Source organism: Sceloporus occidentalis, unplaced genomic scaffold (assembly GCF_023333645.1).
Source record: "Sceloporus occidentalis isolate IW3139 unplaced genomic scaffold, rSceOcc1.0.p SCAF_7, whole genome shotgun sequence".
NCBI lineage: Eukaryota > Metazoa > Chordata > Lepidosauria > Squamata > Phrynosomatidae > Sceloporus > Sceloporus occidentalis.
Genome location: NW_028316987.1, coordinates 59545410 through 59570639, shown reverse-complemented (window position 1 = coordinate 59570639; position 25230 = coordinate 59545410). Strand labels below are relative to the sequence as shown.

At 36.5% G+C, this 25230-nt stretch overlaps 1 protein-coding gene across 1 annotated transcript in view; it reads left to right on the top strand.

The window, feature by feature from the left end:
• DNAH11 (dynein axonemal heavy chain 11) overlaps positions 1-25230 on the top strand; it is a 176720-nt gene that overhangs the window by 21552 nt on the left and 129938 nt on the right. Inside the window, exons 6-23 of the mRNA XM_089533095.1 lie at positions 218-429; positions 1896-2129; positions 4373-4540; positions 8425-8541; positions 10132-10269; positions 10360-10484; positions 12325-12517; positions 13635-13739; positions 15270-15665; positions 15902-16234; positions 16423-16674; positions 16777-16946; positions 17452-17671; positions 19016-19132; positions 19242-19328; positions 20135-20293; positions 21688-21771; positions 23260-23418. Coding sequence (XP_089389221.1) covers positions 218-429; positions 1896-2129; positions 4373-4540; positions 8425-8541; positions 10132-10269; positions 10360-10484; positions 12325-12517; positions 13635-13739; positions 15270-15665; positions 15902-16234; positions 16423-16674; positions 16777-16946; positions 17452-17671; positions 19016-19132; positions 19242-19328; positions 20135-20293; positions 21688-21771; positions 23260-23418 — 3269 coding nt within the window. The remainder of the gene's footprint in view (positions 1-217; positions 430-1895; positions 2130-4372; positions 4541-8424; positions 8542-10131; positions 10270-10359; positions 10485-12324; positions 12518-13634; positions 13740-15269; positions 15666-15901; positions 16235-16422; positions 16675-16776; positions 16947-17451; positions 17672-19015; positions 19133-19241; positions 19329-20134; positions 20294-21687; positions 21772-23259; positions 23419-25230) is intronic.

The following is a 25230-nucleotide window of genomic DNA, read 5'->3' as shown; positions in this document are numbered from 1 at the left end:
TCTGGTTTCCCGACTTAGGAGACAGTAGGAGCCTGGTTTATTTGACTAATGCAAACAGAGCCTGAGCTATGGTCATATTCAAATACACAAGTTTTATTGTGGGCATAGAAATGTGATGCCTTAAAATGCTGTTGTTATTATTTTTCTGGTACAAATGCCCATAAAATCTGTCTCACCTTTTCATTTAATATATTTAGTATTTTTAATTCTTTTGCAGCACTTACTGAAGCTCAGGATATTGACCTGTACTTGAGACCTCTGCAAAGGCATATTCAGTGTCTTCAAGAAACAGAATTTCCAGAGATACATATTTTAATTCCTGCATTATTTCACACCATCTGCTTGATCTGGAGTCAGTCCAAGTTTTACAACATGCCAGCGCAAATCATATTTCTACTTCAGGAATTCTGTAATCTGTTCATTGACCAGGTAGCATAAACTATGAATGGAAAACTAGGCTAGTTTATTAAATGCAATCATATACAAGTCAAACTCAGAAGTAAACTTGTTTGCATTAAATAGTGCTTTCATTCCAGTATGTGTACAGGTTTGCAGCTTTAGTCAATAAAACCAGTCAATGCTGAAGAATGTTAAAGATGAGAGAGAATAAATTTATCTAGTGTTGATACATTTTAGCTTCCATCTTACAGATTGTTTATCATGAATTCATTAAAGTTCCATGGTACTCTTTTTACAATTATAGCTATATAACAACAAAATAATTAGAGTAATAAATTCTACTGTTTTATGTGTTTTATATTAAAAATACAATATTCTGTTTATCTGAATAAGAGGTGGCATTATTTAATGGTTATACAGCTACTTCAAAGTATTTTTCATGTTGTCAAGTGCGTACAGCATCCATTTTTAACACATTAATGATATGACTTATCAAATAGCAAATCTGTGATTTACTGTCAACTAGAGCAATAACTGCACATTCTAAGACCATGGGGGTTTATTATTGGGCCAGTTTATTCATAGTTAGACATCAATAAAGTGCTCTGTTTGTAAGGAAACAATGCTAATGCATCTAAAGTAGAATTCTTCTGTAAACAAACAAAATCTCTCTTTGCATCAGTTGTTACAGTGCATGCAATGTGTTTACTTTGCCAAAGATTTCTGCTTAGTCCTCTACCTTCCTTCTTTAATGAGATCAAGACAAAATCTTGGTAGAAAAAGGACAGATCTAATTTTCCATGTTTTATGTTAGAAAACTTTGTGAATTTACAATTGTGCCCTTAACTTGATGGTTTTGTTCCCAACAAGTCAGTGGCAGCTCTTTATACCTGTAAGAAGTTAAAGTAGCAAGTTTGTTTTGGTGACTGTTTGGACCAGGGGGAGTAGCAATATCTACCTGGTAAAGATTATGTCTAGCTTTGCTTCACTCCGTTACAAGTGGAGTTGGGGTGGAAACTGTCTTTCTTTGAGAATACTCACGTCATTTGTATCAATAGATTACTGATTGTCAGTAAAGTGTTGGCCAACCTTTGGCTAGTTCTGAATATAACTGAGAAATTGTAGCAAGCCAGGTCTGATGGTGGTGGTGGTGGTGGTGGTGGTGATGATGATGATGATGATGATGATGATAATAATAATAATAATATACTTTATTTGTATACTGCTCTTCTGGAATGATCAAAGTGGTTCACAGAATTTTTAAAAAACACACATCATAAAAACACATATCATAACATATCTATACAGTTAAGACTGATGGTTGCCTGGTAAACTTCTTGAAAATGACATGTGTTCACTGTTGAGTGCAAACATACACATATTTTGTACATAGCAACAATGTATACATAACTAAACTCCCACCAATTTCAATGGGTCTCTTCCAAATAACACTGTCATGTTAGCTATTTTTAAAAATGTTTTTTTCTCTCCTTAAGGCTGTAACATACCTTTCACCAGAAGATATTATGAAGAGAGAAACTGAAGAAGCTTTGGAGCAAGTACAAGAGGCTCTTAGTACTTTAAGGGATTTTAAGGAAGCCTTTTTTAAGCAAAGAAGCAAAATGGCAACTTATTTCCCTAGCAGTGAAGAGGTTAAGCCATGGGATTTTCAACCTCAGATGGTATTTTCCAGATTTGATAAGTTTATACGTCGCTTAGAAAAAATAGAGGTATTTTTTTAATCAACTGTTGCTTTACTTTCTAACAAACTAGATTACCTGGAAAAAAAATTATAAAAAGGAAAGCATAGGGAGAAAAGCAATCTAGCTGGACCTTTGAGATGAACTGATATATTTCTGCAGAAGCTTTCAAAGACTCCAGTCCACTTCTTCAAATGCAGAGTGAAGCCTCTGTAAACTGACATGCATACAGATATATAGTGAATGTGTGCTCTTGCATGGAATGTTAATTGAAATGCAAATATGCTGGTATGATGATGGGGTGACAAGTACTGTCTTAATAATGGTCATAAAGTGGAGTTAAAAGGATGAAAATGTGTGACAGATTTTGCATACAAGAATAGATGAATAGGTAAACACATGTACAGTCGAGAAAAGTATTTTGTGTGTGGTTGTGCATGTGCGTGCACACATTGGTTATGGGTGCAGAAACAGTTGTGATAAAGCAGGACGAGACTTTTCGTAGATAAAGTTAATTGTGTATCACAAAACAATTCTTTTGTTTCATGTGTAGCTATGATGAAAAATCATATTTTAATAGAGGCAGTATGCCAAAAAACCATTGTTTCTGTTCATACTATTCCTAATGTATGGGAATTTGTGAATCTTTATTCAGCTGCTTTTTTCTTATTTTCTTTTAATTTTTTTAAAATTCAAGAATAGCAACCAATAGTTCAGAGACTGAATGTGCAGGAATGTTGAGGTGATTCACAATTGGTTTTTGGGTGTTGTCATTTCTAATGTCTGTAAGTACTGTAATATGGACTTCTAACAAAAGTGATCTTCTAAAAAAAAATCTTACTTTATACAGGGCTCTTAAAATCAAATCAAATTTAGTTGCTGTTTTGTCAATAATCTAATAAGAAGGTTCTTTTCTGGCACTTAAACTTCTGAGACCCTGAGCAAATGGGTTAGGAAAGCACAGGCTGAGCCCATGATATTCTGGCCTGAGTGCTCCCCCATGTTAAGTCCTTGGGCTGGTGCAGGGATGAGTGGGTGTTTACATGCCTGTCCCTGTGTTAGCCCAGGGACCTGCTACTAGAGCACACACCGTATCTTTCGGTGCTGTTGCTCCTACTGAAATGTCTCCACATTGCCAAATCTGATGCCAAACTGGGGCACCTGACTGCACCCACATAGCCAGGCTCCCTTTGTCCACATCAGATGTGGCGATGGGGAGCTTAGTAGGAGCAAAGTCATAGAAAAGTAAGGAACATGCAGGGGCCATTTAAACAAGTGGGGTTTGCTGCAGGGTTTCCAGGAAACTCTACAACAAACCAGGGGTCAATTTGACCCATGTTAAGGGCTGTTTACCCAGGGATCAGGCCAGATTCACTGGATCTGCACCTGGTCTGCCAGGAGCCAGCCTGCATCATCCAGGCAGTGGCATCCGATGTCTCAAGTGGCATCACTGAGGAAGCGGGGGTTGCTGGGAGTGTGGACTCCAGCAGGTGACACCCTAAGAATGGGGTGACACCACTGTTCCTCAAACACCTACCTTTTGGCAGAAATGGGCTGTGGCATTCATCTACTTCCCTTTAAAATGTTTTAAGAGATGGGAGGAGGATGAAGGGGTCCCAGAGTTTGTAAAATTAAAATTTCAAATTGTAAAATTTCAATTATTTTTAAAACAATTGAAAAATTGAAAATATATATTTTTAATTTTTTTCCAATTTTTTTAAAATATCACATTTTAACCAAATATTCACTATGTATATGTAAATATATGTAGGTTGTGTGTATGATATTGTAATTTGAAGGTATAATTTTAATTTTGCTAGTTGTTTATATCACAGTTATTAGCATTACATTCAGTGGTATATGGAAATTGCAATTTACAAGTAACATTAGTACAAAAAAAGCATTACTAAAGATTCTGTATGGTATGAAATGGGAGGTCAGTGGGGGGGGGGGGGTGACACCCTGGGCTACTGCACCAGGTGACACCAACCCTAGTGAAGCCACTGTAAACAAGACGACACAAAGCAGGGGTAACATGGGCCTTTTGGTCCATGTGGACAGCCCCTAAGAAAACTTAGTTTTCAATATATGGGTTTGCTTATTTTTCCCACATACCCCCAATAGATAGTGGACATCTCTAAGCCACAGGCATCATAGGATAAGCTAATATAAAAACTTGGTCAACTTTGTGAATGGCATTGCAGTATATTTAAACTACATGTGATTGTTCAAGTAAGAGAGCAGATTTAATGCTAATCTTTATTTTTTTAAAGGATATCTTCTTTACCATGATTGAGTTTGAAAGGCTGGAGAAACTGGAATTTGGGGGAACCAAGGGGAAAACCTTGAATGAGAAAATATACAAATTAAGTGAAGAATTTATAGAATCTTGTAATATTTTTAAAGAAAGAACATATGACTCTACAGATTACAACAATGTGGTAATATTGTGTTTTGAATATTGATATATTTTCTTAAATTTTACTCTTAAAAATACAATAAATACAGTGACAATGGGTGGGAGGGGGATACAATGTTGAAACTAAGTTTAAATGTGTAAAGCCTTTTCTAGAAATGATTTAAACGATGGGATGAGTGGAACTGAATGCTGATAAATTTATTAAATGCTGGGTTTAAAAGGGTAAAAACCTTACATCACTCATCTTTTTTCTTCAAGAGCAGGGGGTTGTTTTTGACAGAAATTTATCACGGTAGTTGCATGTCAGATTTATAGTGGGTTACTGATGCTAAGTTCCTTATGTCCGTATCCATTTTTTATATTCTGAATTTTCACAGGACCTTCTATATATGTGCATTTAAAATATGAGTTGCCTGAAAAATTATCTTCACAGTTTCAATTGTATATAGAACTGAAACTGTAAATATAATTTTTGGACACCCTGTATTGCTATTTGTATTTTTGTCATTTGGTTCTCATGGGTCAATTTTATTTTATTGAAATACTGTTAACATAAATCCTTGCAAAACATTGAATACAGATTAGTATTACACGTTGCTCCCCTCTTCAGGACTGACCTCTAATATAGACACCTTTCTGGTGCATTTCAGAACATTCAGTTCGTCTTTTGAAGACTGTTGACTTTTCCATTTAATTGTAGCTCAAGTACTTTATACAGTGTATGGCTTTTTCATTTTATCCTTCCACATTATTTTTGTATTCAGCTTCAATATTGCCTGATGGAACAGAAGCATAATATTAAGAACTAGGTTGTCATGTTTTATTTGTTGTCACTAGACATTTATTTTCATTCATGCTTTCAGGAACTGTTTGCCTTTGGATTTTGGAGTGTTAACTAAAAGCTTTGTCAAACAATAAATGCAAACAGAAAAGTTAATATTTCAGAAGCATAAATGTTAAAGCTATAGCAACATAAAAACAGCTTGAGGTCTATCTAGGTTTTTTCTTGCTTGTTTCAATGGCTTATTTCTCTATCCAGTAGCCCCAAATATAGTGCTTCAGCTATCATAATATGACATTAAGAGAAACTTTAAAGAATAGAAAATCTCTTGATTGTATAGTAGAATCTCATATTATGCAAGTTCATATAGTACGGATTCATTTACATACATCAATAAACATGTTATCTCTAGTCATTGTCTAGGTCCTCCAGTGTGATTCTGTGATATGGTTACACTGGACATTGACCATAAGGTTGTGCTGGAGGGCCAACTAATGCTAAAGAGAACATTTTTTTCTACAAATGCCTAGAGTAGTGTATTTGGTAGGTTTTCCTAATTAAGCTACTGTAATGTACTCTACATGGAGCTGCCATTGAACAGAAGTGATGGCTAGTATAAAGTTTAGAATATTAAGATAACCCCTGACTGGCTTGGGACCATTCTGAAGGCGGACCTGTTCATAGTCAACAGAGGGGCTGTTGCATTTCACATAGGCCTAAAAGGCTTCATGTGGCAGGTTTTCCTCTGTAATATGACTCCACATGCTGGAGTTCCCTTCCAGTCAAATAAGGCTGGCTCCCTCACTCGAGTTTCTGGTGGACAGCCTAGCAATTTAGGATTATCAATTTTTATTTTTAGTATTGTTATTTCCAGTAATGACAATCTACAGTAAAATTCAACAGAACACAAAAAATTTAAATCACTGTTCAGTAAAATGGTCCAGTAAAATACAGTTACTGGCTATATTTCATAAAGCTTTTGGTCCTTAAGTCTGATGATAAGAGACTAGATAGCAATGAGTAATTTCAGCAGACTCCCTTCTGCTTTGAGAAAGTGTTTGAAAAGTGTGCAATTTTCAAAGGCTAGTCTCAATTTGGGACTTATTCTGTGCAAAATTTGCATGTTGTTGTTTTGCATGAAAACAACATTTTCCATGCAGGAAACAGCATTTCCTGCATGGAAAAAATATTTCAATGTAGAAATATTAATTGCTGCACAGGGAATGCTATTTACTATACAAAAAAGTGCTGTTCTGTAAGCAAATCAATCATGTGTGCATTTTACATAGAATAAATCGTCAATGACAGCATTTTCTGCACAGAAAGCAACATTTTATGCACAGGAATTAATATTTCTGCATTAAAATATTATTTTCCTCACAGAAAATGATGTTTCTTTTGCAGAATATGTTGTTTTCTGTGCAGGTGCAAATTTTGTGCAGAATAAGCCCTTAAGCGGAAAGATTCTTGTCAGTCCAACTTTATTGTCATCGGGGTTTCTCAAAAACCTTTTTTTTTCTTTACCATTTTCCTACTATTTTAAAATATCCTTTCTACCTCTTCTTTTCTGGCAGTTGTAATTATGTGGGTTTTTAAGTCTGTTCTATAAAACAATATTTGTTTTGGTCTGCTTTTTAAAAAATGTATTTGTTTTATCAGCTTCACATTGTATCTGAGGCCGTAGTGGAGCAAGAGATGATTAACAAATACTTAAGTGAGATTTGAATAACTGTTTCAAATAAATAAAGGGAAACTTATCCCTTACAAAAATATTATCCGAAAAAAGATGTTCTTGAAGTTAACATTTATTTGATGCAGTCAATACATAATCAATCTAAACTTTATGTCATCTGTACGTTTGACTCATTGCTCACTCTGTTTATATAAAAGCTAGAGTATCTGAATAGAGAAAGCTGGATCGGGGCTGCAGCAACCACATGCTGTGCCCCCGATCCGGCTTTTTGCCAGCCCAAAAAGAAGCAGCAAAATGCTGCTCCTTTTTGAACCAGCCAGCTTTTCCACTGCTGTTGTGTCTTTGTGATACTCCTGTGATGTGCGGCATATAAATGCCACAATATTGGAGCACCACAAAGCTGTGCACTGTGCAGTCAGGTGGGTGGTGTGATGCCAGCTTGGGGGCAGCATCAGAGCATGTGGCATCTAAACACCGTGCTCTGATGCCAACTCCAACCTGGCACAAAGCGGCCATCTGTTTTGCCCCAAAGGCTGCTTTAACTGCCTTGGCTCAATACTAGGACATTCTGGGAATGTAGTTTTGTTAGACATTTAGCCTTCTCTGTCAGAGAGCTCTGGTGCTACTGTAAACTATAATTCCCAGGATTCCTTAGTACTGAGCCAGGGCAGTTCAACTGGTCTCAAACTGGATTATTTCTGCAGTATGTTTTTTGGACTTTAGAAAACTAATTTGATATAGCAAAGTGTGGTGAGAACTATTGCTTCTTGGCACCAGCTCAATACATTTCTCCTAACAATGGATTGCTTTTTTCACATAGTCCAGCTAATATTAAGAGAATAAGACTAAACACAGATATTATGAAGTTATTGGGATCTTTCAGAACTTGGAAAATTACATTTCTGGACTATAGCTCCCAGAATCCACCATCCAGAATGGCCAGGGGTCATGCTTGCTGGTGGATTCTGGGGTCTGTAGTCCAAAAATGTATGTTTTCTGAGCTGTAAGATAGCTCAGCTTTAGAAATACTTGCTTTGGTGTAAACTTTTGCATGAAATTACTGGTCATAACAATAAAGATTGGTTGACTGAACAGTTAAATGGAGTGCATGTAAATCAACTACTGTCAAGTGAACTCTGTAACTTTATTCTTCCTTCATTTGATCTTCCTTTCTTTAAAGTCCCATTTATACTTATCTAGGAATAAATCCCGTTGAACTCATAGTATATGAATTCAATTGCATATCTAATAAGGTAGTCCAGGACTATTAACCTATTGGCATTAAATTAATAGTAAAATTAATATAATGTATTTGAGATTTCATGGTTTTCCTCGTTAAATGCTTTATCATCCATGCTTTGTATCTTTGGACATATATATGAAAATGAGCTTTCTGTAAATAGTATACTGGCTGCAAATTTGTATTCCATAGGCATTTGAAGAAGATTATGCTGATTTCAAACACAAAATTCTGGAGTTTGAAAGACGTCTTGGATCAATTTTTTGTGTAGCCTTTCTTGATTGTTCAGGGCTGGAGTCTGCATTTAAGGTCAGTTATGAATTGCAGAACTTTAAAATGTTGCTTGTCAGCTACCAACATTTATCATATAATGTAATTAATAGTTGAAGCTAGAAAAGTCAGTACATTGAGATGTATATTATAGTATCTAAGTCAGAGAGTGTGAAGAATTTTTCTGTAAAATGGTGAAGAATAAAATACATTTGAGTGGATTTTGCTGTCATATCTTGCATATTAAATGCAATCTCTGGTCTGGCTGTGCGTGACCAAACTGGGTTCAGGAGGCGGTGGTTCCTCTGCCATGGAGTGTTCCTTGCTATCCCCTATCTTTATTCTCAGGCAGTCTTTGGATGGATTTGCAACTATTAATTGTAACAGGGTGTGTTCAAAGACACAGCCATAGATATACTTAATTTTGACTGCGATCTTTAAATGAATCCAAGATTTTGTACAAAACAAAATGAAGGGAACAGCAGAGCTGCCATCACATTTGTTGACAGAGCTGTCAAATTCCTTTGCTTTCATATAGTCTTAACAAAGTGGGGGCTGACAGGAGATGTGCTGTTTGAAATACTGGCCCAAAGCTGTCCTACATCTAAAGTGTTCACACTATTCTCATTAGAGATTTATCCACAATTAAATCCATTTAAGCCTCCTGAGTTGAGAAAGAATTTAGACAATTTAGGAGTTCCTGCTTGAGAGGCATTTTGCATAACTTGGTCATCATATGCTAGCGAGTAGGTCCTTGATGTTCTTCAGAATAAAAGTAACCTTTTCTTGTGTTGGTTTGATATGTGAGCATTGTTTTAAAGTAAGATTTCATTGTGTTTAGTTTTCTTAGCCTTCTAAAGAGCAGAAATGTCTGCAAACAGTTCTTTCAATGAAAACAAGCATAAATGCAAGCAAAAATGTTAGCTGTATGCTCCCCCACAATTTTATTCTATTTTATTTTATTTTTGGTGTGGAATAGTATCCAGTATGAATCTGTTGCTTATACTTAAATGCAGTACATGAAAGGAAAGTCTTTGCTACTAAAAATATTCTTCTTAAGTTTCACTGTGAGGAATAATTTTTATACCCATCTTATATGTTTTAATTGCAATTGGGTGGAAAATACAACATTTTATATTGGTTTTGTAGCAGCTGTGCCATAAAACATTCACATATGCATGGAGTTAATTTGTGTAAAACATTCCTGGGACAATAAACCATATATTAAGCCAGGAACATGTTTTGGGCCCATATGCTCCTTTGTGTGATGACTTCATAACTTTTGAGTCTGGAATTTTAAATCATAGTCTGCATCTGCATTGCAGAAATAATGCAGTTTGACACAACTTTAACTCCCATGGCTCAGTGCTATGGAATTCTGGGAACTGTAGTTTTGTGAGACATTTAGTCTTCTGTGCCAGACAGCTCTGGTGCCACAACAAACTACAAATCCCAGGATTCTATAGCATTGAGCCACAGCATTTAAAGTGGTGTCAAACTGGATTATTTCTGAAGTACAGATGCAGCCTGTGTAAGTGTGTAAAACCACAGCGCATGAGGTTCAGTGCTCCTTATCAGGAAATCTGAGTAGTTTCAGCAGGAAAGATGTATTCTCTTTTATTTTTATAGCTTTTAGTAATCCTTGGATATTTTCTGGAAAAGCCTGTTATTGCAGACATCTTTAGCCCAAATTACAACATTTTACTACAGATGTTTGATGAAGAGCTGAACAATTGCAAATTCTTGTACAATGAGCATATTAAACAGGTATGTGACGACCTAAGAACAAAATGTTCTATGAGCATTTTCTGTTATGATCCATTCATACAATTTATCTGCTCCATAAAACTATTACAGGTGGACAAGAGAAATGAAATAATAAATAAAAACATGCCATTTACGTCAGGAAACATTAGGTGGTCCCAAGAAATTAAAGACCGTATACAGTCATTCTGGTCAAATTTCTCATTTGTTTCCCATAGGTAAGTACGTATGTCTCTCTATGTTTGAGAATTGTTTATGAAAAATAACAACACTATAACTTGCTGGTCAATTTCATTCTTTAAAGGAAACACCATCTACTCTTATACAGTCTATCCTCTCATATCAGACAGTCTTCTGGAATGAATATAGTCACTGAAAGAATTAACAGCACAGCCTTACATATATTTGCTCAGGTGTAAGTCCTACTGATGTTAATAGGGCATACTAAATTTTAATGATTTATATTTCTGACTAAGGTTTGGTCTGCCCATATCCATTTATTTGAGTAGACATGTATAAGACTGTAATTAAGGCTTAAACCATTCCTACTCTCTGGTGTAGATACATAGGCTTCTGTGCTTGACATTGGCAGACTATGTCCATTGTATCCTTAGTTTATAGTTCTATATTCTGTACTTGGAAGGGAAGGGAAGCGGGTGAAAGAAATCAAAAGGATTTTTTTCTAAATATATTTTCCAATTATATGCAAAGATGGTTTCAAGAAATGTTCTAAAAATAAAACCTGCAATCTTCGACTTTCACCTTGAATGTTATAGTATGGGATTAGTTAATTTTTCTTGTTCCTCTGTTAACAGTTTGTGTTACTAATTTTAAAAAAGAAATGAGAGTCAAATTATCATGAGTATGAGTTATTTTACAATGTTTATGTATGGCTACTCAGTAGTGAGTCCCATTGAACTTAATGGGGCTTATGTCCAAAAAAGATGATGATGATGATGATGATGATGATGATGATGATAATGTTGCCAGCACTTACATCTTCATAAATCACCTTAAAAGTGTGCAAAATTGAATTACATTATTTCAAAGTGTTTGTATTCAGCTAGGATATGACATAGTGTTAAAGTGTCCAGGTGTCCATTGTGCAGTGGTAGCCAGTGGACTGAATGCTGTGCCATGACCTGATGCATTCCTTTAAAGCTTATGTGTAGAATCTAATGTGTAGAAACCACATAAAGTCTTCTAATAGATGGAATCAAAAGTTCCCACAGGCTTTAATAAAAAAGCTGTGTTTCAATCTGAAATGTCTCTACCAGATTCACTTTATCGATGTGCAGGTGGGCAATCAGAACAAAAGCAAAGCAAAGCAAAGCAAAGATATTTAATTAAGTGAATATATGAACATGCATATGCATTGTGGGATTTTTTTTAAAAAACCCCATAGTTGCTGCAGTTGTGTGACATGACATAAACCGATAGGGCGAACATGTGTACATAGCAGAGACACTTTCTTGCACTATTGTGGCTACATAATGTGGGTCCTGTGTGGCTTTCAAAATTGATTTCAGTTTGGATTAAAACAGGTGTGTGTAGCAGTAAAGTGGTCAAACTATGGCATGAATACGACACAGTGGAGCTGAAAAGCAGCCCTTGTATAAATTCAGCTTTGGTTTACTTAACTCAAAAGCCTCTGTGCCTGGTCAAGCTGTTTTAGCAAGTTGTAGAACACCCAGGAGAAGAAAGGTAGCAAACAAGAAAGAAAACCATACATAAGAAAGATGTAGGAAAGCCAGCTGAGTGTGGAACCATCATTATCCCATTGTAATCCATCTCTGTGAGTACACTTCAGCAATAAGCATTTGGAAAATAGAGTCCTAAAATGGCCTCAAGGAAGACCTGTGACTGAACAGGTCTGATGGGGGAAAAGAGATGGATACATGAAATAATAATTTGAGGCATTGTCTAAGTTCTGGATGGAATAATCACACATTTATTGGCATCATGCTGGTATAAAATAATTAGTAGTTAAATAATTAAATGAAATAATTAATTATGAAATAATTATAATTATGCTATAGCATTTTTTTTCTTGTGTAGAGTCTTGGAATGTTCAGAAGCTGCTTTAATACATCAGAAATATATAGAGATGTTGACTTTACTTGACCAATATGAAGATCAGACCTATCATAAATGGAAGTCTGCAGTAGATGACGTTTGTCAGTTTAATTTAGAGCAACCTCTGATTAAACGCAACAATGAAGATGATCTTCGTGTGAATTTTGATCCCAAGGTATGGCACCAACACTTTTATTATCTAGATAAAATAATATAGAAAAGTAAAATCTAGATAATTTAATTTTATACATGCTTACTGACATGTAAATTCCACAGAAGTTAGTGTGAGGTATAGGATTGCAGTATCAATCCTGACACCTATAAAGTTCAAACTGCATGGATTTTGAGTTTAATGTTTAATTCAATCTATTATTTTACTTCAGCATAGAATCCTTGAACTAAAACTTTTTCTGTCAAATATATGTAGCAAATGAATTGTTGGTTCATTTTGGAGAGAAAGGGGTACATTTATTGTCTTTACACTCAAATGCAATGGTGGCTCTAAATAATGGGGTTACTGTAAGTCCCATAGCACATTGAAAACTTTGTCCTACTACGTCCCTTAGCTCTGCCCACTCAAGTGCCTTCTATCTATTTAACCTCTGCTGCTGAAGCCTTTTCTATCAGTTTTGGCAGCTAAATGAAACTTCTGTGTTTAGAGGCAGTTTACATCTAAATTTCAGATATTGGATACAAATAGAAGCTCTTGCTTCAGTGCTTGGAACTATCTATGTCCTTTCTAAATGCTGTAATTCCATTTTGTATTTGTTTCATCAGTGGTAGTAGTTTGAGTAGATATGAAGAAGCCTTATGAAAACCAAATGCCTGTCTAGTTAAGCTTCCTGTTTGGCACAGTAGCCAACCAAATGTTTCTGAGAAGCTTACAGGCAATAGCTTTCTATCCTGCTGTTATTCTGAGAAACTGTTACTCAGAGAAATGCTGCTTCTGATTCTGTAGGCATTCAATACCATAATGGCAAGTTCACCTTATTTTCCATGGTATGCTAATTTTCATTTATAGCAGGGGTGGAAATTATGTGCCTCCCACAGAAGTTGGTAAACTGCAGCTCTGAGATTCCCCAGGATGGTATAGGGCTGCTGGAAGTTGCAGTCCAACAACATTTGGAGGCCTTCACAATTCTTGTCCCATTTTAAAGCCATTAAAGATCTTATGGTAGCAAATTTAATAATTGATCTTTGTGGAAAGAAAGGAATGAGCCAGCATTTAAAGTCCACAGTATATAAGTAAAAACCTTTTTCTGAATAACAATACCCTATTTCATTTCTTGTAGCTAGCAGCTGTTTTGAGAGATGTCAAATATCTCCTTTTTTTGAATCAACCTGATATTCCCAGATCAGCACTTGAGTTATATAACAAAAGGGAGACATTCACTAAGGTATTTGCTTCAAGAAGTCCTTTTGGGTTATGATTCTGCATATTGAAGTTTGACACCACTTTAACTGGCATGACTCCATTCTACATAACCCTGGGATTTGTAGTTTTGTGAGGCACCAGCATTCTTTGGCAGAGAAGGCTAAAGACCTTGTAAAAGTTCCAGGATTCCATAAGATGGAGCTACAGCACTTAAAATGGTGTCAAACTGCATTATTTCTATGGTGTTGATATTTTTCATCTCATCCTTTTGATTTTCCCCTACCTTCCTTTAGAATTTACCTTTGAGAACTGCTTTGAAATTGACTTCGGCCCTCAGACTGAAAGAGGCCCCCTCCCCATGGCATAGAACATTCTCAATTTTCACAAAGCCTTGTTGCTCAGTAGATGAGATGAAAGCTCACATTTAAGATCATCCTCTGCCTCTTTCCATGTGTTCACCTTTCCACCATTCTTTTGCACTCTGCCATGCTCCCCCTTATGGCCATCAACAGCCTTGGGTGTGTTTTGTTTCCAAGCACTAGATTTTATTTAAGTATTAAAAATAGCTGCATGGTAGCTACTTTATGCTTGGTTGTTGTTTTTTACATAGCAGTAGCAAGTACATTTCTACACTGCTTATCAGTGCACTGAAGCACTCCCTAAGTGGTTTACAGTGTGTAAGCTAATGTTATATGTATTTGTTTATATCGCACCTTTTTACCAGTCTGGGACTCAATGTGGCTTACAAAGGTTAAAACAAATGCAGCTAAAAAATTTTCTAATCATGCATATAGTTTATTTGTTAAGCACAAACACAGTAGAATTAAAATCTGTTAAAAGTGAGGTCATCAAAAAGCAAACAACAAATGAACAGTGTAGCAAAAGGTCTTCATCCGCTCATGAAAGCATAATAGGGAGGCTGCCAGTCTCAACTTTTTAGGAAGGGATTTCCAGGCATAGGGGCAGCTGTTGAGTAGGCCCTTTCCTATGTTCCCACCAGATATACTCATAAGGGTGGTGGGGCAGAGAAAAGATGTCAAAACATAGAGCCCAGGTGGCGCAGTGGTTAAATGCCTGTACTGCAGCCACTCACTCACAAACCACAAGGTTGTGAGTTCAATACCAGCTAGGGGCTCTGGGTTGACTCAGCCTGGCATCCTTCTGTAGGCTGCTAAAATGAGTACCCAGCTTGTTGGGGGCAATTAGCTTACACTTGGTAAACTACTTAGTACATTGGTAAGTGGTATAGAAATGTACTTGCTATTGCTAAAACACCAGCAAGCTGATATGTGAGAATACAATATTTCAAACAAATTGGACGTGAGCCATATATTTAACTCATTCTCTGCATGACTACGAGTGAGCTGAGTGAGCCAGAGACACAAATGGCCCTAGAGAATTGTCTTTGTGCTGAAGAGGGGAAGATGACTATCCAGCAGCATGAGTGATAACCTCCATTAGGAACCAGATGTTAGGTTGTAATTTGTTGGTTTTATTACAACAGAGATTTCAGTTTCATATTGCTTTTTCTTCTTTCTGTTTCTACAAACAGTATATACAAAATCTTGAACTTATAGTCCAGTGGTATAACAAGATTAAACAGACTGTTTTGGAGGTAGAATATCCTCTAATTGAAAAAGAGCTGCAAATTGCTGATGAGCAGCTGAGGGAAGCAGAAGAAGTGCTCACATGGCAAGAAGAGAACTGCTGGGGGTACATTGGATTTCTGAAAGCTAAAATTCATGACTTGGAGCAGAGACTTCAAAAGTCAAAAGACAACATTAAGGCAATTCAACAAATTATGAAGTCTTGGGTGGAGCATCCTTTCTTTTCTAGAAAAGACAATAGGAAAGAAGCTTTATTGAACCTGGAAGACAAAGAAGAAAGACTTGCTAAGAAATTCATGTCATTCCAAGAAGATGGCAGGAAGATCCATACATTTGTCAAGGTAATGCCTGAAAAAGTTAGCATGTAGATAAGAGCAATGTTTGATTTTTGCAGCTCAAACATGTGGGGCCACAAAGCTCCAGTCACTGCAAATAATGAATGCCAGTTCAGAGTGATAAAATATTTTTATTACCCAAACTATAATAACCTAGATATATTTATAGAGCCAAATTTGTAGCTGACTTCCAGTTATCAAATTAATTAATTTTTAAATGGTGTGTGTGTGTGTGTGTTTAGGAAAACTACATGCTCTTTAAAGCAGATCCAGACTCAGATTCTTGGAAGATTTACCTGGAGTTCATTGATGACATCATAGTTGATGGCCTTTTTAATGCCATAATGTACAATTTAAACTTCTTCCTGGAAAATACAGAGGAAACTTTGAAACCAGCCCCATTATTTCAGGTTCAAATGATCCTAAGTACCTTAGAAATTGAATTCAAGCCTTCATTGGACAAGGAAGCTGGAGACGGCTTTTATGATCTAATGGATGAACTTTTAAGCAATATTTTCAGAATATCTGCTGAGGTGACAAGAGTAGCAGCACATCTGGAAATGCAGCATTACCAGGTAAGATATTTCTCAGAACTGTAATAGTTCTAGATTAGAACAAAATGCCATCTATAGACCAGCAGATGTTAAACATATGCCAGCAGATGTTAAACATATTCACATACAGTGCAAAAAAAGAATAATGGCATTGCAGTTGTAGAAATAACATTTACCATTTATTTGTTTGCTTATTTATTTGGATTTAGAATGACATGGACAGTATACCAGAACTATCTGAGACCAGACAAAAGTTAATGGACAGAGTGGCAGATGTTATCACCAAAGCTGCAGACTTCAAAAACTCTCTCGATTCTTATGCCTATCTGTGGGTAGATGACAGATCAGAATTTATGAAACAGTTTTTGTTGTATGGTCCTGTATTAGCTTCTGAAGAAACAGAGACTCGTACGGAGGTTGTTGCCAGTCAACACCCAGTAACTGAACACTTTAAAGAACAGGCAAGAAAATGTCTACTTCTCTATATATTATATTCATACACACACTCAGTAAAAAATCAGTTAAAGATCGGCATATCTGTAATATGTAGTTATCTGTTATAGATTGACATCTTCGAGAATCTTTACACTCAGATGAGCAAACTTGAAGATTTCCGAATTTTTGAAGGCTGGTTTAAAGTGGACATGAAACTTTTCAAAATTAGTTTGTTAAACATTATTAAGAAGTGGAGCTGGATGTTCAAAGAATACCTCTTAAGATTTGTAATTGACAGGTAAAATGGTACTTTTATAAAACAAAAGTTCTAATTTATTGGAACTGACTGAAATTGCAATCTTCATGGTGGAGATGGTAAAATTAGCCTTGGAGGATGGATGCCTATGTCCTGCAACCTTCAAATCCAGTTCCTCCCCCCAATCGTTTCTAGAATTGAAGGGGTAGGGCCTCATGGTACCTTGAAGGTCTTCTGGTGATCTGAAATTAGACTTGGAAAATGCAAGCCATAGTGGAGGAAGGAGTAAATATTGAGAGAAGTTAAAGAAATAGAAGATCTTTCATGTCATATTTTATTCCTCTAACTCCCTCCCTCTTATGTAAGTACAGCATAACCACAGTGTTTCTGATAAAATGTGACATTAAGGTTTCTAAATGACAGTAGTTGAAATGCCATTCTCTGTGTTTGTTGTATGTTAGCATAGCATATATTAGAAAGATTCTAGCACTGAAAATCTTTCTGCCTCACCTAATTCCATATTGTGCTCCCCCCCCCCCTCTCATAGCCTAGCTAATCTAGAAGAATTCATTAAAACAACTGATTTTGCTCTCCACAAAGAGTTAAAAGAAGGAGATTATGGACTTGTGGATATTCTGGTTCACCTACTTGCTGTGAAAGACAGGCAGGTGGCTACTGATGAACTTTTTGAGCCTCTAAAAGAGACCATTATGCTTCTGGAGAACTATGGACAGAAGATGCCAGAACATGTTTATGTCCAACTGGAGGTACTGCTCATTTAGGGGGGAAAGCTCCATTACTGTTATCTGTCCATCACGATTGCCTTAAGGCAACCACCTTTCATTTCCAGGGGGGAAAATAACGAAAGTAAAACTTTCTCTGATCCATTTACTCAAGTATGAAATGCTGGGGCAAGAGCTTTACACATTTTTCACTGCTGGCACCATTAGCTGCACTAGAAAAGACAGCTGCAAGCATGACATTTCATATCATTAAAGTTAAATGAAATATGTTCCTTCAAGTTGTTTGTTGACTTACAGCAACCCTATCAATTTCACAGGATTTTCATAAGCCACATGTTCATTTTATAAGCCAGGAATACTCAAAGTTAGTTTGCTATTGCATAACACCCCTGGTTGAATCACTTCTCTGTGCTAACCAGCTCTGATCCTGCTTAGCTTTCAAGAGAAGATGGGACTTTAGGGTATTTAGGCTTGTTGCTAGCAGAAGTACCAATCCTATCCCATCTGTATTAGTGGAACCCCCATTTCCAATGTTTTAGATATAAATAAATTTCTGTACATGTGAAATCTTGTGAAAAGTTATTCTACGCCACGTCTACTGAAGTGAATAAGAAGTTCAAAGCTTCATTGGGAAAAATTCCTGTAGACTGTGTCCATTGTACTACCAGTTTTGTTGTGGTTGTTGCAATGTGTAAATAATTGTTAGTGTTGAAAAATATGAAAAAGAAAGGAAGGGCTCTTGTACATTAGTTAGGCTACTAGCTTCCAATCTATTCAAGATTTGAATTATAAGAAAACTTGGTGACACAAAGTGATAAGAGGTACAGATAATCATAACCTATTGAATAGAAAGAAAATGGGAATTGATTTTTACTGAATAATGTAAAAGAACACACACACACACACACAGGTCATAATCCAGAGAAACACATCAATTCTGCTGTGTAAGTTGTGATTCTAGCCTTGCTCAAATAGAAGCCTCAGGGCTTTGCATCAATAGCATATAAAAGGCAATGTGAGTTTCCTCCTTTCCTTTTCCCTCCAGCTAAGGCAGATTGTAAATATTACTAACTGAGTATCCAGTCTTTATCTTGTCTGTTACATATTGAGAATTGTCATGACTTGCTTTTGAATTAGTTTACAGCACTAAGTGTTAATTGTTGTTGCATTTGAGCCAGTCAGTTTTATATGCTTTGTATGCCCCCATCCTAAATAATTGTGCCAAGGGATCATAACTTCATGGGAAGGATTCATGAATGAGCAGCTCCCACGCAGTTGGCAAATTGTGAAAAGGGGACCTGACTGAAACTGTCCTCCTATGTGAGGGAGCCAGACACTTTCTCTCCTTGTTTTCTCTTTGTTCTTTAGGAACTGCCTGAAAGATGGAATGCCACCAAAAAGCTTGCTGTGTCTGTAAAACATGAAGTGACTCCTCTTTTGACATCTGAGGTCACCAGTCTCAGAAAGAAATGCTCGGCTTTTGATGTAAGCTAACATGATATTTTTTTATTGGGGAAAAAACACCACCCACATACATGCTTTTATGAGGACAAGACTGTTGACAAAAATTTATTGCCTGCATTTCTTTCATCAGGGGAAGCAGATAGAATTCAGAGAAAGATTTAGAGTGGATGCTCCCTTTCACTTTGATGCCAAAAACCCATATGCGCTCCTTGATAAGGTAATGGGAAATCTCAGAGGTGCATTTCATGCTGGTAATCTGTCATTGCAAACAGAGATCACTGTTTACGTGTTGCACGTTTTTTTTTTTTGGTACAACCTGACATTTAAGTGCTATATTATGTGCGTGTGAAGCATAAAACTTGAATGCTTGTTTTCTTCTAGAACACCTTGCTATTTCAGGAAAATGTTAATGATTTTGAAAAAAATAGCTTTAGAACATTTTGCATAGAAAGAAAAGTTTATCCTCACACCTGATACTCAGATGTTAAGCTGAAGCCTTGATCTATTAAAATGAATGCAATGTTTTGAACTGACCTTTGTGGGATTAGAATTGTACCCCATGGGAAGCATGATTTGAAGGTGTGTGTCAGATGGTCCTGAGGAACCGTAAGTGGAGTGGGTCATATTCACCATCTGTTGTGATCAGTGCATAATTAATTTGTATTTAAGTGGATAACTGGATGAAAAATAAAAATAGAGTTTTATGACTAGAATAAAGTTGTGATCCTTAATTGCATATAATGCTCTTGTGATCAAATTTCCAAAGTTCATGTACATCTGTATGTGGAAATATAGATGAAGAAATGAAGAAAGGGCAAGATGCAGTCTTTTCAACCTGATTTATACTAGCTTTGGAATTGGGCCATAAATGGCTCTTGTGTGTCTTTGGGAAGTGTAAAAGGAAAATAAAATGTGCACTGTTCATATAGTAATTCCTGTAAAATATCCACCTCTGCAATTCGTTTTGTCTTTATTATATGCTGGTATGGAATTTAACCCATTTTCATGTTTTGATTTTTAAAGGCAAATCAAGAATTGGAGGCACTGGAAGAAGAAATGCTGCAGATTCAGGCATCTGCCAATCTCTTTGAAGTGGTTGTTCCAGATTACAAACAAATGAAACAATGCCGAAAGGAAATAAAGTTGCTGAAGGGATTGTGGGACATTAATATTTATGTCACAGTAAGCGTTCTAGTTGTTTTTCAAAGAAACATTGAACAATTGGCAGTAGGACTGAAAATTTAATCTTTGAGGACTGAGGTTTTAGCTGCTCTCTTATACCTTAATAGGAACAAGAAAAATGGCAAACTTTTAAAACAATTGAACTGTTACAGCATCTTGAGGCGTAAAGGGCTAAATCAATATCAGCCCTACCTAGAACAGACATACTGAAATCAATGGAATTTTGGTTGGCAACTATTATCCATTTCAGTAGGTTTACCCTAGGCAGAACTAATACTGAATGTATCCATACATGTTTAAATATTATTCACCACTCAAACTGATTCTGATAGGTTTTCAAAATAATGTATCATCTTTTAAAACGATAAGGTAATTTTAAATTCAAGGATGCAAGTATAAAACTCCCCCCCCCCCCGCCGAAAAGAAAAGCCACTGACAATATCTATCTACATGAAAAATAAGAGGCAAAAAATAGAAAGAGAAAAGAAAGATAAATAATTTTTGTTACTTTGCTGTGTGTAAATGTAATATATATATATAGGTTTTACTTGCAATTGTTCATAGGCCCCTGCTCTAACTGCTTATTTTACCACAACCTGCTGATCTGTAATTTTTCTCTCATGTAGCAAGTGTTTAGTTTTGTACACTTTTATTATTTTTATAGCTTTTATGCATAGTTTACATATGGTAGAGAAATATAAAATGTTTCAGTTGTGCCTCCCAGTTCACAGAACTAATGAGTTCAGTTTAAGAAAAACTAAGTAGCAACAACTAAGGAGCCCTGGTTAAATGCCAGTACTGCAGGCACAACTTTGTAAATTCAATCCTAGAGGAGGGCTCCAAGGTCCACTCAGCCTTCCGTCCTTTTGTAGGTCAGTAAAATGAGTACCAGGCTTATTGGCGGCAATTGGCTTGCAGATTGTAAACCGGTTAGGGAGTGCTAGTTCACTGATAGGTGGTGTAGAAATGTACTTGCAACCACTACTTGCTACTATAAGTGGTATATGAAAAAAATTATCTGGGAACCATGCCAGGATCTGTACATTCATATGGCCAGTTAGTGCCCATACTCTTATGTTACCTAATCCCCTCTGGATTGGTAGTTGCACAAAACAGCTCCAGTGTATTTGGATAAATATTGCTGCATGTCAGAAGAATGAAGCCAAACATTCTCCTTCCTGCAAAATGGCATGGTAACAAAGGACCTATGCACCTGTACCCTAATTTTGGTTTTGCAGTTTGAGACTTTGTGCATGCTTAAATGGTTCTTTGGGTTCTGGTGAAGTTGTTTTTAAAGTGTCTCCACTTCTTCTTTTATCAATTTGTTTTCTTGCAGAAATCCGTTACATACTACCAAATGTCATTAACATTTCTGTCTGCTTCTCCTGTTCCAGAGCAGCATTAATGACTGGACCAAAAGCCATTGGAGAACAATTTGCATGGAACGGATAGATGCAGAGCTCAGAAGATTTACCAAGGCAAGTTCTCAAGCATTTAGAGTTGCAACTATAATTATACTTATCGGAGGTATGGAGCCGCTGGAGGTTAGGAAACCTCATTATCCTCGGGGGGGGGGGGCTTCACCACCTTTTGCCTCCCCCCGTTCAAAAACAAAGTTTTTCTGCTTTTTCACCAAAGTGTTCCCTAACATCCTCTAGGGACCTGAGGGAAAGTTCACCATGCTTTGAACTCTTCAAGCCAATCTAGGGCAGGAAAGCTCCCCGCTCCATTATTTTTAGCAGGAAATGACTAGAAGATTGATTTCCATCTTGCTGTTAAAAGAAAGGCCTCTCCTTGGCCTAAGCCGGTTTGGCCAGCCTCAAACATGGAAACCAGTCACACTTACTGAGGACTTCAGGGCATTTGGGGGCAAAAGGGGTAAGGAACCTGTGGGATATAAAAGTCACCTTTGGAGAAAGCATGCTGCCTGCAGGCTTCACTGTCCAAATACCCATCAAAGTCAGTGGGTTTGAAGCTAGTCATGACTAAAAATTCCATTGATTTAAACTTGGATTAGAATTATGCTGGTTAAAAGCATCCCACATTTTCATTTTCTACATCATGGGAAAGTATAGTGCACCTGTGCCAACTGGATCTGAGCTTTTGTGGGTAGCAAGCCCTAGCTTTTTCAGTGGTTGCACATGTACTCTCAACCTTTGAAAAGAATGGAACTTAAGGTCACACATTTTTTGTTATTGGGGGGGGGGGGTCAAGAATGGCTTCTCCCGCAGATAGCAAAGGATGACTGTAATGGTAGAATATCTCCCCTTTCCTTGGAGCATAATCTTTTGACTCATAACAGTTTTAGTTGCCTAGGCATTTTTTCCTAAATGAAATAAGCAGAAAGCAGAAAATTTACTATAATCAATTAGTGTGATGAAAGGGATCTCAAACCTATGGTAACTGTCTTGAAGAACATTCTTCAGAATTACATACATGCTTTCATTACTGCTTTTGTATTTGAGTGAAACATAAATTGCAATGTGTCCCTGGAAAGTATGGTCAATGCCATAATGAATTTTGTTGTTGTATGCCTTCAAGTAATTTCCAATTTATGGTGACCCTAAAGCAAACCTGTCAGAAGGGGTTTGCCTTTGCCTTCCTCGGAGACTGAGATAGAGTGACTTGAATCAGTCAGACTTTAATATACTACAATACTCTTGCCACATTACTGCACTACCCTCTTATAGTGCTGCCATTCCACTTTTACTGTTCTGTCTGCCTCCTGATGTATTTTAAAGCTTGTAGTTCAGTGATTGCTAAGACCTCTCTGGCTGAAAATGCCCCTCATTCAACTGCAAATCCAAGAATGCAACAGGAGGCAGCCAGAGCAGTTATTGTGGAATAGCAGCATTATACAAATGTAGTGCGGTAATCTGGCTAGTTTTTAAAAACACTTCGCCAGCGAATAGTAACCTTTGCTGCATTAAGTTGTTTCTTAACATTGTTGTGATGCTCTTCCTTAGGAGCTGTGGGCATTAGATAAAGAAGTTCGCTCCTGGAATGTGTATACAAGTCTGGAATTAACAATAAAGAACCTGTTAACATCACTGAGGGTTGTTACAGAATTGCAGAATCCAGCAATGAGAGACAGACACTGGTACCAGCTGATGGATACAATAGGTGTATGTATCTCTCTGATATCTTTGGGTTGGATCCAAATTTAGGTGCATGCAATGATGCTGATAAAAATGAACTTCCTTGCCCTCTACTCCTTAGCCCAGCTCCCCCAGTTCTTAAAATGCTAAACAGAGGATCAAGAACCCCTAATAAATGTAGTAGGCTGTGATGTTTGGGAATAATAATAATAATAATAATAATAATAATAATAATAATAATAATAATTTATTTATATACCGCTTTTCCAAAGATCAAAGCGGTTTACATAGAGTTTAAAACCAATTACAAAACACATCACAAAATAGATAAAACCGAGAGCACTAAATACAATATACAATCTAAAAACAATCATTCAATCAATCAATAGGGTGAGGTAGAGAGTCAATGGGATCAGAGTACACGACTTCATTTTCCAGGGGGGAAGGCTTGACAGAAGAGGAAAGTTTTAAGCCTCTTTTTAAATGTGATGGATCCTTGTGTGGAGCTCAGCTCACGGCCTCCATTGGAACTCATCCTATTCAACAAGATCTTTTTTTGCTGTCAAATATTTTTGATGAACCAAAGGAGATGCTATGGGGATGAGGAATAAAGATGTCCACTTCCCAGCCCTACACCTAAACCTGGATCTAACCCGTTCCAATTGTAAAGGTCTCCCTTGGCTCCTATGTGATTGCATTATATTGCATTACTCTTTCTTTCAGCTCTGCTGCTCCTAAAGAACACAACCCATAATTTATTTCTCAGGGTGCCCCACCTCTCTAAGAAAAATCAGTTCTATGATCTTTAAGACTTATGTATACAGTTTCCAAAAACATATCATAAAAATATCGTGTAACAAGGTTGTGGTTTGTGTAGAGTAACATCCTGAAAACTTTAGACAGGAGAATCCTATGCTTTCTTGAATGTTATTATTTGTATTCTAACATGGAACCAACTGTACCAGTCCATTTTCCCTTCCAACCTCTGAAATAAAACCTGAGAAAATATACTGAGGGTCAACATTTCATGCTAAATTGTGCCATGTTATGAAAACTGAAAATAATACTAAGCTCAGTAGTTGGTTTATTGTCTGTATATGTTGCTCAGTTTATTTTGTCAATTTTTGCAAATTTTACATGAATGTCATATCTGGATCCCTCTTTTCTTTTTCTTTCTTTCTTTCTTTCTTTCTTTCTTCCTCTTTTTTTTTTTTTTTTTTTTTTTTGGTAATCCAACATTTAAAAAGTAGGGAAACTGATGCTTCTTTCTTTGTTTTTGCTTTAAGATTCAAACTGAAAATTGTAAATCTTCATCGTGGAGCAATGTGAGCTCCAGATACTTTGTTTAAAGAACCATATAGGTAATAGACTAGCATAGAACTCCAAATATGATCTTTATTAATTAGAAGCATACTCTGAACTAGTTTCAGACCCACAAAATCAATTAGATTTATATTAATGCTGATTTACAATCCAGCAGCTGATTCAAGAGGTCTTCCATTTGGATTTAAGCCAAAGATTTTATCCACCCTCTTAAGGTATTTATTTCTTCAAGGTGCCTTTCAAAGCAATATATCTAGCAACAATTTAATTAGATCCCAAGGATTTTTTTTAAAGCCAACTAAATTAGTAAACATTTTTTCCTTATAATAAGAACACTCACTTTCAGAACATTTCCTGAAGTCCTGTAAGGTTCCTTCCAACAAGGAAAAATTGAAGGCAAGTAGTGTTTGCTGTTATTGTTTCAGTATATGTTTCTTAAGATCTTGAAGCCCAGGTAAGTACATAGAGCTCAGGTAGGTACAGATGTAGACTTTGTTCTTCAAATAATTTAGGGCC